General features: G+C 37.3%; 1 protein-coding gene across 1 annotated transcript in view; it reads left to right on the forward strand.

The window, feature by feature from the left end:
• Positions 1–11736: 11736 nt before the first annotated feature.
• Positions 11737–16658, forward strand: part of LOC145680287 (uncharacterized) — an 83688-nt gene continuing 78766 nt past the window's right edge. The window contains exon 1 of the mRNA XM_081750646.1: positions 11737–11945. Coding sequence (XP_081606772.1) covers positions 11887–11945 — 59 coding nt within the window. The 5' untranslated portion in view covers positions 11737–11886. The remainder of the gene's footprint in view (positions 11946–16658) is intronic.

Consider the following 16658-nt stretch of genomic DNA (forward strand, 5'->3'; position numbering starts at 1 on the left):
AAATACATGATAAATAACTTTGGAACCCGTAGTATTTCTACTATAATTGCGACAAATATTTAGTGTAGAATTCGACATGCTTATAGGCTAACACGAGCACTACAGTAATTAATGTTTTCTTAATACAGGAAAGCAAGAATCACTCACTTTCCTGCAAAAATCAAAGAAACAAACAAGGGTGAATGACAAGGACCTTGGGCGAAAGCTGTTTCTGCTCCCGCCGTGACGTCACAATTTTACTGCATCTTCGGTTTTCAAAGAAGGGTAGTTATGACGCGACCTTAAAAGAGGAAAGGAACAGTAGGGTCGGCGAACCTTGGAAGCAGAGGGCAATTTCGCACACTGGTCAGATCAAACATTTCCGCGTAACAAAACGAAGGTCCCCCTGTAAAACCTCTTCATTTAAAGTGTTATTGTTAGTATCATAAATTTGCTGAAAGCAAACAATTTGAAGGGTTCGTCGATAATATCTGCTTTTTTTGTCCTGCGCCCTCCTTCCAAAGGAAGAGGTGAATTTTACAACATGACTGCTGTATAATAAGTGAGCGATTGGTAAAATGGTAAAAGTGTATTTTTATGTGTATGTGTGTGTGTGTATGTGAGAGAGAGAGAGAGAGAGAGAGAGAGAACGAGAGAGAAGACAAAATTTTAGTTGCAAGATGACATACTTCAATTGCCGTTTTCGGTTAATTTCGGTTCATATAGCAAAAAGAATACCGCCACCAGAGAATCCGCCATCTCAACCAGAACTTTTAACTACAGCCTGTAATGAGTGTAGACCTTATCCAGTTTTCAAATTGAATAGATGGGGTGGTAGTTCGGTTTCTTGACCTTGTAAAAATCTTCCCTGTCTTTGATTTTGTTTGTCATCATTCCAGCCAGAAATGAAAAAAAAAAAAAGAAATGAGAATTCCTCAGTTTACAGCAAGGGGAATTAGGGACAAGACATTAAGGATGGTATTCCTGGAAGCTCATGTATCACGATTGATTCATTCAATAGACAGAGGACACTTTTCTATGAAGGCTTTTCAACATGTTTTCTCACAAAGGGGATTTTCCTTTTGCAATCTATATGACCACTGGCAATTTCAATCTTGGCCATTCCCGCCAGCGTTTGCATTTTCGAGACACGAGACGGGACGGGACATTTCACGAGACGTCCCGTCTCGTCTCGTGTCTCGTTTTCGAGACGGGACAAGTAGTCTGTCCCGTCTCGTGTCTCGTCTCGTTTACGAGACGAGACGAGACGGGACACGAGAAATGTCTCGTCTCGTGGCAACACTAGTCAGGGAGAAACACTGAAATGGTTAGTCATTCGCTGAAATGTTCTCAGCAAAAGCAATGTTTAAATATATATATAAGAAAACGATGAAAGACTTCTTTGTCCAATTGTGTGGGAAAGAAGCAATTCCCACCGAAGAAAGAACTTATATGCGTTGCAGAATAAAGTATAAATCGAAAATAATGATCACTGTCTTTACGAAATATACAGAGTATCCACAAAAAATCCTTCTATAACCTGGTAGCGGTTATAGAATCATACCATACAGCTTTTTCTTTGTTATCATTTCGATTTACGTTTTTTCAGGCTCTTTCAGAATTTATCATTGCAGTCCCATAAGGAAAATATCGAAGTTTGACCTTTGACCCTGTATCTCTTCAATCTTGAGTACAAGTGACATGTTTCTATGTCGAAACAAAACTTATGTCCTTCGTCTAAAGTTACACCAAATTGCAAGGCTTTACCTCATACCACTTTTGCACAGTGAACAAATGAAATTGACACACGAAGTAATCAACCCTCTGTATATATGTAGTATATATATACAGTCGCTCTCACAATTGAGCGTACACTTGTAGTTATTATGTTAAAACTACTATAACGTCTACGTATATAAGATTTTGTTTCGATAAATTAGAATGGGTCTGTGTTGAAAGAGTTTGATGCTTCTTTAGCCAATGTAAGTAAGAATTTGCTGTGTTTCGAAGGACGTATGCGTACTAAGTCCCGCAGGATATAAAAAACAAAGACACAGAATTGAGTGTACACCTTAGTCTTTGTCTTCATTGCAAGACTGTAGAGGGGGTACAACATTGCAATAGGCCTTAGTCAGTGATCGTTGTGCTTCATCAATACCTACCTTGATACGTCAATGTGTTTTGTGTGAAAACAAGAGCAAAATGACTGGTAGAAAAGAGACAACTATTGAAGTCAGAAACTTAATAGTGAAACTCGCTTTGCGAGGTAAGTCATTGCGTCAAATTGGACAGCTTGTGGGTAAAACGCATTCTACAGTGCAAAAAATTGTTGACAAATTTAAATATGAAGGGACAGTGCGCAATAAACGAGGGAGGGGTAGAAAATCTATTCTAAATGAGCGAGAGCAAAGAAATGTAGTTATGCAAATAAGGAGAAATCCACGTCAAAGTGTGCCAAAACTTGCTACAAAAATTGCATTTGAGACGGGAAAACCAATTTCGTGTGAAACGGTACGTAGGACATTGAGAAGAGCTGGATATCATGGTCGCATAGCCAGAAAGAAACCATGGATAAGTGAAGTCAACAAACGTAAAAGATTGTCGTTCGCTAAAACGTACATTTCACAGCCTCCTGCACTCTGGGATTCAGTGATATTCAGTGACGAAAGCAAGTTTAACGTGTTCGGGTCAGATGGACTGCAGTATGTGTGGCGGTGATCCAATAAAGCCCTACAACAGGAAAATCTGCGACCTACTGTCAAACACGGAGGTGGCTCCGTAATATTGTGGGGCTGTATGTCCGCTTCTGGTGTCGGTAACATGGAGTTTATTGATACCACAATGGACAAATACAGGTATTTGTCAGTGCTAAAGAATAATATCAAGGAAAGGGCTAATAAGCTTGGTATGGGGTCGATGTATTATTTTCAGCATGACAACGATCCCAAGCATACTGCACATATTGTCAAACTGTGGTTATTATATAACACTCCAAAAAGGTTGGAAACTCCACCACAGTCTCCGGATTTAAATCCAATTGAGAATTTGTGGTGGCAATCAGAAAAACAAGTGCAGAAACATAAAATAACTACTAAAACTGAGTTGAAAAGGATTCTGCAAGATGAGTGGAGCAAAATTCTTCCTTCAGTGACCCACAAACATGTACACTCTATGCCTAAAAGGTTAGCTGCTGTAATAAAAGCCAAAGGAGGCGCTACCAACTACTGAACTTTATTTTCTGTTCAATATTCAAATGTGTACGCTCAATATTCAAATGTGTATTCAAGCGTGTACGCTCAATTTTGTGACTCCAAAAACACATACTATTTTGTTTCTTATTTTTTTACTCATTACTGAAATAATGTTTACGAGGAAAATGTATTCTAATTTGTTCTAAATCTGTTCAGGAAGCAATATTTTAAGTTTGAAATACCTACTTTACTTATGTAGATGTCTTTTGTGCATTTTTATGTTAATACATAAGGTGTACGCTCAATTGTGAGAGCGACTGTATATATGGGTAACCAGGGCAAGAGTGAAAACACTATTTACGAAAAAGTGTCAACGTCGTTAAATAAGCGAATATTGAAAACTGGTTTGGCATGACATACTGTATGTCAGAACGAAAAAGGAGGGGGGCCGTTGCAGATGGAAAGAAGTAAAATATTCGTAGGTTCGTGTCACAGTACGGTATGTAATTTAGTTTCAGTTGAAGGTACAGGACTGGAAATATTTCGTGGAAAAGCAGTATCGGTTCGTATTTCTTATCAGTAGTACGCAAGAAAGAAAAGAGTATTCAGACGGGAAATGGAGGACAATTATTGGAAGATGCCTGAGGCGGGGCAAGAGTGTACGGGGCAAGCATGAACGTTCACTCTTGTCCCTTGTAGTATAGTTGGGAAAGAAAATATAGAACCCAACATATAACATTAAGTAAAAGACAATTGCAAAGTTAAGACAGAAGTTGGCGGCCATAGACTACTAACAAAACGTTTGCATTATCGTTTAGAATTTCACAGCCTGAAGTGTTGAGCACATGCCATGTCGCACGGGAATGTCGACAGGCAATGTTGCGTGGGAGGACAAAAGAACTACGAACAGCAAATAAGCAATTCACATTAAAGTCATCCACTCAACCACAAAGCATCACTCATCAGTCAAATATACCTGTACCGGATGACATGGATACGCCCTGGTAATTCCGTGGGGAATTGTTTTTCAGATACCCCTAACGGTGAAATGCAGCTTTCTTGTATCATATGCAACGAGTTGTCTCACGAACAATGTTCCAATTTTAAACAAAGGAAGTCTGTGTACGTGTGTGACCACTGTGTACGCATATAGCACCGAACGTAACATTTTTGTGCTTCGTAACGGATGTTGAACTGATTTCTCCTATTTTCATATTTTGTAACTATAACATGTATGATATAGTACTGTAACTTTTGTTGGCAGTTCCATTTTACACTAATCTGTTTGGTATTTTATAACTTCCTTTAGTTCCATATAACCAGTACATATATATCTATGATTCAACATGTTTCTTGATGTTTATGTCTACGCTTCTGTTTCCATTTGACTGTACAGTGTACATTGATGCTCCAACCGTTGTTTACTCTTACCTCACTACATGAGGCAAGAGTAGAAATTTTTTCCTTCGTCAAAACTGTTATCCCTCTTATCCTCTGCTTTCTTTCTCGCAATTAAACTGTATATGTTATTGGATATAACATATTGCGTTTTTCGCTGTCACCGTTGCACCGCAATTCTTCGATTTACAAAAAGCATTCACTCTTGCCCTGGTGGTCGCCCATATATATATATATATATATATATATATATATATATATATATATATATATATATATATATATATATATATATATATATATCCCCTCCCACAATTTTTGCGGGGCTCAATTTGGATTTAAATGGCATCAGAAATGTCACTGTTCATCTCAGCGACCTCAAAAACTATAGATTCGACACTAATATCGGTCATTTTCGATTATTTGTAAATGCCTTTCCCCTCCTTTAAGTTACTGTACATCGTCAAAGTGATATGACAAAAAATCATATAATGTTCGAACTTAATCTAGGTTGAAAATTTGATCGAGATCAGTCCGGTGGTTCAAGAGTTATTAAGTTTTATTTATTTTTATACATCTTCCCCTCCTCCTCCTCCCCTAAGTGCTATCGTCAAAGTGAATAGATAAATACCATCCCAGGCCCGAATTCCATCTATGTTGAAAATTTGATCGAGATCGGTCAGGTGGTTCAAGAGGGAAGTCACATAGACAGTCACTTTCATTTTTTTTTACATATATCTCCGCCCCCTCCCCCTCCCCTACGATGTACCGTCAAAATTAAATTACAGAATTCATCTCAAGCCTGAACATGATCTATGTTGAAAATTTGATCGAGATCGGTTGGGTGGTTCAAGAGTTATTAAGTTTTAATTATTTCTATATAGCTGTCCCCTCTCCTCCCCCTCTTCTAAGTTCTACCGTTAAATTAATATGATAAAAACCACCTCAGATCCGAACCTCATGTATGTTCAAACTTTTTTAAGATCGGTAGGGTGGTTTAAGAATGATGAAGTCAAGTCACATAGTCAGTCACTTTTATTTTTACTTTTTTTTTTTTTTACATATATCTCCTCTGACCCTCCCCTTCGTTGCAGGCCCGAACCTTATCTATGTTGAAAGTTTGATCGAGATTGATCGGGTGGTTCAAGAGTTATTAAGTTTTATTTATTTTCATATATTTCCCCTCCTCCCCTCCCCCTCCCATAAGATCTACTGCCAAAATGAAATGATAAAAAAAAAAAACTTCTCAGGTTTGCACTTCATATATGTTGAAAATTTGATTTACATCGATCGGGTGGTTCAAAAGTAATTAATTCACGAACATAGTCACTTTTATTTTTATATTTATTGATTTTTGTATATCTCTCCCTCCAACCCCTTCCCTACGTTGCTCCGTCAAAGTGAAATGATAAAAATCATCCCAGTCCCAAACCTCATCTACACTGAAAATTTGATCAAGATCGGTCGGGTAGTTCAAGAGTTATTAAGTTTTATTTATTTTTTCTATGTACTCTCCTCCCCCTCCCCTAAGTTGTACCGTCAAAATAAATAGCTAAAATCACTCCTAGGCCAGAACCGCATCTACGTTGAAAATTTGATCGGATGGTTCAAGAGATTAAGAGTCACAAACATAGTAACTTTCAATTTTATAATATAGATGAAAAATAGAGAGAAAAATACAGTGAAAAATACATTTATAGAAGATGTTGAAAGTGACCCCCCTGCGACATCAATACACAGTTCTACACGTGTAAGCATATTCAGATACACTCGGCGTAAAGTTCGGATATCAATAGCGGCAACTTCATGGCTAATGTTGCCTTTCAGTTCGTGTATTGTGTATGGATTAGTTTCATAGACCTTCCTCTTCAGGTGTCCCCACAGGAAGAAATCACATGTTGTTAGATCCGGTGAACGTGGTGACCATAAACCTTGAGAGTTCGTTCCTCAGAGAAGACATCATGAACCTGTTCCAGAGACACTTTAGAATTGTGTCGTGTTACTCCATCTTGCTGGAAGAAGCAGCATTGTATTTTATATTCAGTAAGTTGAACACAAAATGCATTAAAAAATCTATATATGTAACCGTATTGAGGGTAGTGTCAAAAAATATCGGTCCAATGGTGTGCGTTATTGTTATACCACACCAAACGCCGGTTCTCCGTTGCCCAGTACCTCGTGTTCTGTGAATTCACATGAGTGGAAAGATGAAACCATGCTTCATCACGCATGATGTAATGGAAAGAGTCTAACAAACCATCTTTGATGTTATTCAAAAGCCACTCCCAGTAATATGCACGTTGATTGTTGTCGTATATTATCGATTGTTCAAGAAATAACAATCGATAATTGCATAAACTGTTTGTTTTTGTAGCTGTTTACTCAATTTCAGAAATATTCCATTCCCATTCAAAGGGGATTCGGGCTACTTTTAACTGCGCCACCCTGTATAACCATATAAAACAATAAGGCCCTATCAAGTAGGATAAAATTATGTCGTTTTTTTTGGGGGGGGGGAATAACAACGTTTTTTTTTTCAATTTTATACCTATGAAAGGGAACGAGATACACCACCCAAGCTTAAGAGATATATATAATTGAGTTGTAGAGAACATTTACCAATTTTTCGTTTTTTAATAATTTCCAATTTTAAAGAGTGGTCTTAGGTATCCCTCCCAAAATTTTAGAGGCGAGCAGCAATGTAGTCATACCTACCCTATGAAAGAGAATGGATTCCTATATTCACACATATAACCAAATAAAATGATACATCCTTATCGAAAAGGATAAATAGATAAAAAAACATCCGAAAGTTTTTTTTTGGGGGGGGGAGCAATTTTATAGTCTATAAATGAAAAGGAACGAGTGAGACCAATACAGTGATATACGAGGAGTGACCAAAATAAACCGGATTGAAAGTGCGCGGCCATTCCTAGGCGTAGTAGAGAGTTCTTCCGTTAGTAGAGAGTTCGTGCGAAGGTCCAGTAGAGAACTTCTCAAATCAGTTGCCCAAGCGGCGTCTGCGTAAGAGATTGATGTTTGATTGTAGTGTTGTTTTTGGGCCATTCCATCGTCACGGGCAGGACATTTACACTACATTTTTGATGCTTTAAAGTTGTATATTTCTAAAAGTACAACTTAACTTCTGCTAATTGCATGATATATGAGCAGTACAGACTTAGGAGTATATGTAGCTGATGTTTTCAGTATTTTTTTTTTCGTTTAGAGTAGAAAATATTAATCCCTAAACGTCTGTCACGGGCGGGGACAAAAAAGAGAAGTGACTTTCGACGCACCAAGTGAATGTTACAAAACTCTGTGAATCCTTAGCTCAAAGTGTTTTTATTTAAACGGAAATGTATAAATGATGAAATTTTTAAATAAACTTCACATAAGAGAAATTTGCCAAATATTTATATTGATAAATAAACTAAACTTTACTGTGTCACGGGCAGGACACCGTGTGAATCAACACACAAAATCTCAATAAGAATTATTTCAAAAATGAAATAAAATCGAAAATAAGTCCATTTCTGCTGTTCTGTTATAGCATTGTACACAAATAATTCTATTTACTTTACTTGAGGCTCGCTTTTATCACATAAAAATAATAATACGTCATACACTTATTTCTCACCGCCTACACTTTAGGAAATGGTTTTATTTGCCCATTTACACCCATCTTGTGGGGAAATTCGTACAAAACACTGTCTAACAGTATATAAAATAGGTGCTGGTATCCAGTGCCCGTGCCGTGGGAAATCAGCGCCCGGGGCGAGAGTATACGACGCGTCGCGACGGCGCCCCATAAATATGAGTGAGGTTGACAGACCAGCCGCAAAGCGTCACCATGGTTGGCGCGACGCGTAAGAAAATTTTCAAAATTAAACCCTGCTTTTCCTTGATTTTGAGCACTTTTTAATACTTTTTCCTTCCATTTTAAGTATATCTTTTATTTTTTTCCTCCTGAATTTTGCGCCCCCTTACTTTGATGTCCGGGGCCGTCACCCCGCTGGCCCCTTCCCCCATGGCACGGCACTGCTGGTATCACATGTATTATTTGATTGAAATGCACTAAGACACATCGTCAACAGTCTTGAAAATTTTTACCGCAATCGCTTACGGTCTTCATACGAATTTCCTTAACTTCTTCGTCCTCTTCCACTGGGCTTTGTGCGATAGTTGCATGTCTATGTTTTCTTTTTCTGTCCACTAGAGAAAAATTTCATCATCAAAAATGTTCCTTGTGTTATATCTTCAACAGCTGGTCTAATACAAGCCTTGTTAACATGAATACCTAAGTCGTCCCTCAGGATAGCTTCATGGCTTTCGGAATCATCATTTTCAGAATCTGAATAAAAGTCTGTTCGAAATTTAAAGATTTTACACGGATGAAGCTCTGATTTAAAAGTTCGACGAACTACCAAATTTTCGCTGTCAAATTGCAGGGAAAAAACTGTTTTGATTGGAGACATTCAATTGACAAGAGCATTTTCCCGTCTTTTATTCAAAGCGTCTTTTTTAAAAAATTTCTGTTGATGATAAAGTACGGGACAAGAATAAACTACCAAAAATACCATTAAAACTTATGGCATTTTTGGTCGTTTATTCTTGTCCCGTACTTTAGTAGTAAAACAGATATATTTTGAAACGAAGAGCTTAAAACTACTACGAAATCAGCAGCACATTCTACAATTACTTTCTTTTGTTTCACAAAGTTCCATACTGGCCTTTTTGTAATTACTTCACTCCCATCCACTGCTACCTTGAAACCAACGAAAAGGTAACGCTAATGATAATATTTATATTACTTATTTCAAGTTAAAACATCATACTGACAGTAATAGATAATCCTCTATTTAAGTAAATAATGTTCATGCTTAGAAAACTTTATTTTAGTGCACATGGAATCATTTTCTATCATGAATAACCAATGTACGCAAACTATCCCACCAGTGGCATGCCCACTGTCACGGGCAGGACAAGTTTTTAAATTGAAATAAATCGAAATATATTATTAGCATTTGTCCAAAATTTGGTAAGTGTGAAGTACACGTGCAAATTGTTACTTCTACTAAGTACAAACCACATTCTCAAATTTAGTAATTCAGTACAATAACTTTTGGTAGTTTTCTGTCACGGGCAGGACACTCAAGTTGACGTTTATATCTTTAATGATATTATAAATAATTTTTATCCTGTAAACACTTTTTCAACTGCAACTTGTAGCAAAAAGAAGCATCTTGAATAGCTCGAAGTTACTTAAGCCAAACATGCACAATATACCGTAAAATGTTGCCGATTACAAGAATAAAAAATTTCCTCGCAGCTGACATGTTACAAATTCACAACTTAGACTTAAAATTTTACGTGAATTCTAAGTATAAATAAGTTTTTCTTTGTGAAAAAGTAAATTTCGTTCTATTTACTTCACATATACGTAACAATGCATTGGTTTTGACAGTTTTCGAAAATTTGGGTTCAGGCTCACTTTCGCGTGGAATGGCCCTTTTCTCAACTGTTCTTGTTTACCGCCTGCGAAATCGTTGTGAGAGGTTTAATGGAACAAAAAGTATGTTAGAAAATGTGCTTCTTGCTTGCAACGGAAGCTTACCAAATGCTTTAACAGGCTTTCAAGAAGGGTGCTATGAGCGCACACAAGTTTTCGAGTGGTTTTAGCGGTTTAAACATGATATCAGTGTTGAAGATCAAGCTCGTTCTGGGCGCTCTTCATCATCTCAAAATGACGAAAACATTGAATAAATCCGCCAAAAAATCAACAAGGATCGTTGGAGCTCTTGTCAGCGGATTTTCAATGAGGATCTGCAAAGGGAGACGCGTTGCCGCTAAATTTGTTCCTCGCTTGCTCACACAGTATCTGGATATTTGGGCTCTCACGAATAGGTTATTGTTTCCTACCCTACCCTCCGTATTTGACAGGCTTAGCCCCGTGAGACTTTTTTTTCTATTCCCGAGAATGAAAAAATCTAAAAGGGAGGCGTTTTGATGATGTGGAGGGAGTAAAAAAAATAAATAAAGCTTAGCAGGGGGCACTGGACGATATTAAAGATTAAGAGTTACTGAGATGCTTCAAACAGTGAGAAGGGAGACTGGAGAATTGCATCGCATCTAAGAGATTACTTTGAAGGAGTCTGAAAGTATGTTGAAAAAAAAAAGAATAATAAATAAATAAATAAATAAAACATTAAATTAATTGTTTAGAACAACAGTCCGTTTTTGGGGGGCTCCCTCGTATATTAAGGGCCTACAGAACATTCACCGATTATTCCTTTTTTTTTTAACAATTTCCAATTTTAAGAAGTGGTCTTCTTAGAGATATCAATGTACTCATGTCTTATGAAAGCGAATGGAACCCAGCGTTCATCTATATAATTATATAATGTAATTAAACCTCATCAAAGGGAATAAATTGTCAAAAACCTCCAGAATTTATTTTTCGGAAATTTTTTTTACTCATAAAAGGGAAAGATATGGACCCCCAAAACTTACAGAAGAACATACTCTGGTCACATACTATATATATATATATATATATATATATATATATATATATATATATATATATATATATATATATATATATATATATATATATATATATATATATATAGTTTTAGCAATTTCCAAAATTTAGAGGGGGCGGTCCTATGCATCTCTAGCCATGCTCCCTGAGCAGGGATCATAGCCCCTGGGTTCAATTGTGCCTACAATATTACCCATGTGGAACAAATATGGCACTCGTGGATAGCTACCATTGTGGAACTTACGACGTTGCCATATTTTAAAATTATTTGTGCATGTTTCTTCGGTATGAATATTATTAATCTCACATCAGAGGCCTCATTTAAGAAAAACGGAGCAATTGTCTCCCCTGAGTTTGAAAAACACATATATTTTAATCAATTGTACACTATTAAAAAAATGAAATTTTTAAGTAGGCCTGTCTTACGTATTTCTGACTACGCCAGTGTCTACTCTTCACACTCACTATTCAAATTCGAGTCTATGAGCTCGAATTGCGTGGGGGGAAATATGGTAACGCTATTTCTGAATTATACTTGGTTAGAAGAGTTTCCATAATTTCAAACTGTCCGCTTGAATTTCCCAAAGCGATAAGGAAAAAGAAATACTACACTAAAATGTTTGGTCTTGTAAAGGCTCTTTGTTTCAAAGACGTGCGGATTGAAAATGATCGCATGGCCATTTACGAATTGATGGCCATACATTTATGAATAGATGTAAGGCCAAGGCTGCGGAATTCTTTGGTGTATTTAGTTCATGAGTAAAAATAAACATCATGGCTTTAAATACATCACACAATTCTAGTGGAGCAGTTGTAATTTACTCTGGGGAGCGGTGAGTTGTTTTTATTAGAATAAATACAGAAAATTTCATTAATTATTGAATAAACGCACAGAAGTAAAAACGGCTAATTTTCCGCTGATGATGGACCCAGAACCTATTTTCAATATCGTATTATTATTTATTTGTTGTTATTTCAATATGCCTTAATTAAAATTACTCCTAGATCATTTCCGTCATTCGCTCTTAACTATTAATCACACATTCACACATATTTGTTTTTTTCGTGTTTTATTTGCTCTTCACTAGATACGTATTCATCTGTATTGTATTACTGCGCGAAATAGTACCTTCCAACAGTGTTGCACACTACGCTTTATTCAGAAATAACGAAAACAATGGATCCTTATCTTTTCATGTTTCCAACCAGCACTATAAATAACTGCATACTAAGAATTATGTAAATAAACCTTTAGAGAGAGATCTGGGTGCGGAGTTCCTTATCAAATAGCCTACGGTAGCTATATATGTTTGGGACGCCCAAAATTACAAATTGCATACGAGAATACTTCTTTCCCATACTAGGTTGCCACACAAGGAGATAGTTATATTCGTGACATTTGAACTTCTGTTAGCATAAAATGCATTCTTATTTCTTAAAAAGCATTTCTTAATGGAGAAATTGCATTGATGGGTGCAAATAGACTTTAGGAGGGCTGAGTATAACTACATCATGTGCACATACGGTACAAAAACTGCAATGCGTAAAACAAATTAACTTAAAACACAAACCAACATGCGCTAAGTGGCCACTACAAATCACGAATGGTATCGAACTAACGCAGGAACGAAAAAGGGGACCCGAGTGGATAGAGGGGGTGCGTCCATAGGGAGCAAGCGCTTAAACTCTATCTCAGACAAGTTGATAGGAAACCAAGAAAACTCCCCTAATCTCCTCCTCTTTCTCGCCGCAAGAGGGAAAGGCAGGTATACCACCCCTGACAGAGAAGGAAACGTTTGAGACATTCAGTATTGTTTAAAATCTCTTTTTTCCACTCCACTACGCGCGCGCTTTGTGTCAATCTGAGGGAGTTTGCTGTACCTTTTAGCTACTCTTAACCCACCCATCTTTCACAACTTTAATTAATATGGTTATTTTAAGAAAAGGATATAGCATTGTTTATGTATTTTATATGCCTAATAAATATTTGAAAAAAGGTATAACAACAGTTGTTTATAAATCAAATTTATTGTACCCTTTCATTTGATGTTAGAAGGAATAAATGTCTTTTTTAAAGAACATTGTTCTATTCAAGTCACTTCGTTACATTATGTTACAGATTGACAATACCTACACTTCATATAAAAAGTTAGAGACAAAGGACCGTGTAAGTATTGTTTTATATAAAATTTGCTGTACCCGTTAACATTTTAAGCAGCAAGTAATTGTAATACGAAAAATATCTAGTGAATTCCGCAACGAAGAATTGAGACTTTCTAGGGGCAACATTACAATACGAAGTCGACTGCTGGAGAAAGGAGAAACGCGAGTTTCGCAAGCAAAAACAAGTAATAGGAAAATAGTATTAAACATAGTTTTTAGTTGCTTTAATTTGAATCAATATTAGGTTATTTGGAATTGACTCCCATTCTTTTTCCTTTTCGTATATACAGTATGATAACTGTTTTCATGGAAAAGGAGTCGACACATTTTTTAGTTTTCTTGTCATATGTTACGGAGAAATGGGGGTTCATTGATAAATTACTTACTTCCGGTTCGATCCTTGGTCATGTAAATTCGTGGCTAAGGACATCGTGTCAGTGGTTTTTTCTTGGAGGGCGGTGGCTCAGTGGCAGAGCGTTTACCTCCGGTGCTTGGGGTCTCTGGTTCGATCCCAGCTTGCGCACTGTGGACTTTGTGGTGGACAAACACCGTGCTCGTGGGTTTTCTCGAGTTTCTCCCGTTTCCTCTTACTTTCTTCATTACACCATTTCATTCATTTCTCATTATCACCGTCTCCTTTAGCCTAACCGGCATAAAAGTGGGACGTTAAAGATTTCATTTCCTCCATTCCTTTCTTATCATTCATTTTCAATAATCTAGTCTCCTTTAATTTATATAGCATGTGTGCAAGACTTTAACCGAAGATGTCCTTTCATTTTTTTTCATGCATATGTTGCTGTATTTACAAAACAGAAACCTGATAAAATCATCGTGCCGACACAATAAATTGTGTACAAGGTCCAACCCTGCCATCACTTGTAATACACGCTCGAATAGCAGACAAAGTCCGCTATTCCAACGTTTCTGCACACCCCCGCCGTTTAAAATAATGAGCATGCTTAAATTGAGTTGACAATTATTTGTTAACCCGTTTTAGTTACTCTGTTTAATGTGTTAAGAACCAAGAAGTACGTACACTATAACATGAGAGTTTCAATCCGTTGTTTACACACTTAAAATATATATTTACATATCAGCAAAATTGTGGCTACTAAAGGGAACAGCAACATAGGCCCCGTCTGAAACAGTAGACAGCTAGCAAGCAGATCGCTGGTGGGGATATAAGTTCCAATCAACTTGTGTGAGATAGATTGTAGAAAGATAACGGTTCATGGCCACTTCAGTTAGATTCTTTTGTTCTCGCCTGCGTACGGGTCTTTGCACACTGACTTCTTTCTGTGTGAGGCAGTGTTAAATGAGTTTAGTGGCTATAACAAAAACAAAGGATGAATTACGTAGTTGAAAAAAAATTGATATCAGTTAGTTGCGTTTTTCCATTGTATTTTACACCAGGAGAATTTTTGTACCTAAACGTTGAAATTTGCCCATTTTATGAATACAATGGTTTCTTCTATGAACTAAAAGTCGAAAGGCTTCAATCACCACCAATTTAAAGCCTTTCTAGACGAACTGGAAACCGAGGATGAAGATCTGATCTCTATTCTGAAATGCGTTGGATGAACCAGGGAAAGATGCTGCAGCGTTTCTATAATCCGATGGGCATGAAAAGAAAACCTATGGCCCAATTAAGCAATGAAAAATAGTTGTCTGACCTTGCATTCCTTGTGGATATTATCTATTACTTGGCTCATGAACTTTACAGGCATATCAAATCCTTTCAGAGAAGCTAAAACTGTGTGAAAATCAAATGAGGAATGAAAGTACGTCCCACTTTCCAACCCTATTGCAGCGTGATAAATCATTCTGTAACTTCCCTTTCTACGCAAACTCATTGAGAGGTTTGTGTGAAGAATTTAATGTCCGATTTAGAGACTTCAGTAAGAAAATGTAGAATTCAGTATTTTCTCATCACCTTTAAGCGCTGACGTTAGTGGTACTCCGAACAATTTGGAGATAGAACTCATTGAATTTCAGGAGGATGTTGCTTTGAAAAGGATATTTCAGGACACCTGGTTGCAAGACTTTTATGAGAAATACATTCCATACCCAACTTAGCTCTTTTCATCATGAGGACCATAGCATTGTTTGGCAGCACATATCTATGTGAGCAACTCTTCCCGCACATGAAACAGGTCAAATTCAAGACGAGAACGATAACAGATGTCCACCTTGAAAACTGCCTCCACGCTGGAACATCTAGTGTACCCCTGAACGCTGAGAGACTGGTTTGCGACTGATTAAAGTCTGTTTCAGGCAACCTGATAGTAAACTCCCCTACCTCCCCCTACTTACCACTGTAGAAGGGGAAAGCAAGTTGCTAACCTTCAGAGGGAGGGAAGCTTTTCTAATAAGCAGAATCGTGTAAACTCTAAATTCGTACGTCAATTCGCTCGCACCTGATGTTGAGAAAGCACTGCTGTTCCTTTTGGCTATCAACCCCAAGTGGAAGGCGGAACACCAACATTCACCTGTACTTGAGCGTGGTGGGGGGAAACTTCTTTTTCCTATCAGGTTATGTGAAACAGATTATAGTTAAGTTTCCCACTAAAATATTTGTAAATAAACACATTATTCTGCTCCTCTTCAGTGAGTAAATATTTTGATTACAATTATAACAGTTGTTTTGCGCTATTGTGGTGTAAATTATGATGAACATGTTCCATCATTGAATGCAATACTATTAAATTGTCGTAAAGATGATATACCAACAGTGTGGCCCGCGACGCCAATTTGTGCTCTGTGATTGGCCCACCCACTGTTCCAAGTTGTACACTCCTGGTCTAAACCAATGATCGCCAAACCGTCGATCGCGAGCTACTAGTTAGCTTGCGGAGACATATTCGGTAGATCGTGTTAACGCTCCGATTGGCTAACCTTGATTCCTCCACTGAGCTGACGATAACGACAGAGCGCGCTGACAACAACAGCTGCTTGTTTCTTCCTTCCAACTGTCATTGTCACCCTCATCTCACAGTTGATTGTATACGCATGGGGTTCTGCATGTTATGTTTTTCGTGTGTGTATTAGATATTTGCTAACTTGGATGGTTTGATTTCATATTTAGGCTACTAGAAATGTAAATTTAAATTGTTTTTTTAAATCAAAGTTGGAAGTTCTTTTGGTTAGTAGCTCACAGTAGGATTTATAAAACGGTACGGTAGATCTGATGCTTCATATGTTTGGTGACCACTGGTCTATACTATACTCCCTGATACTATATTGACCTTCACATCGGATGGTACGCACACAAGAGGAAATGTATTCAGACTGCAGTACCCGGCCACCATTATAAAACCACGTGGATTGGCGTATTTACCGTGATGTGGTTCAATTATCCTCTGTTCGGTAAAAAAAAACTGATC

Source organism: Thermobia domestica, chromosome 3, assembly GCF_964235325.1.
Source record: "Thermobia domestica chromosome 3, izTheDome1.hap1.1, whole genome shotgun sequence".
Classification (NCBI taxonomy): Eukaryota; Metazoa; Arthropoda; class Insecta; order Zygentoma; family Lepismatidae; genus Thermobia; species Thermobia domestica.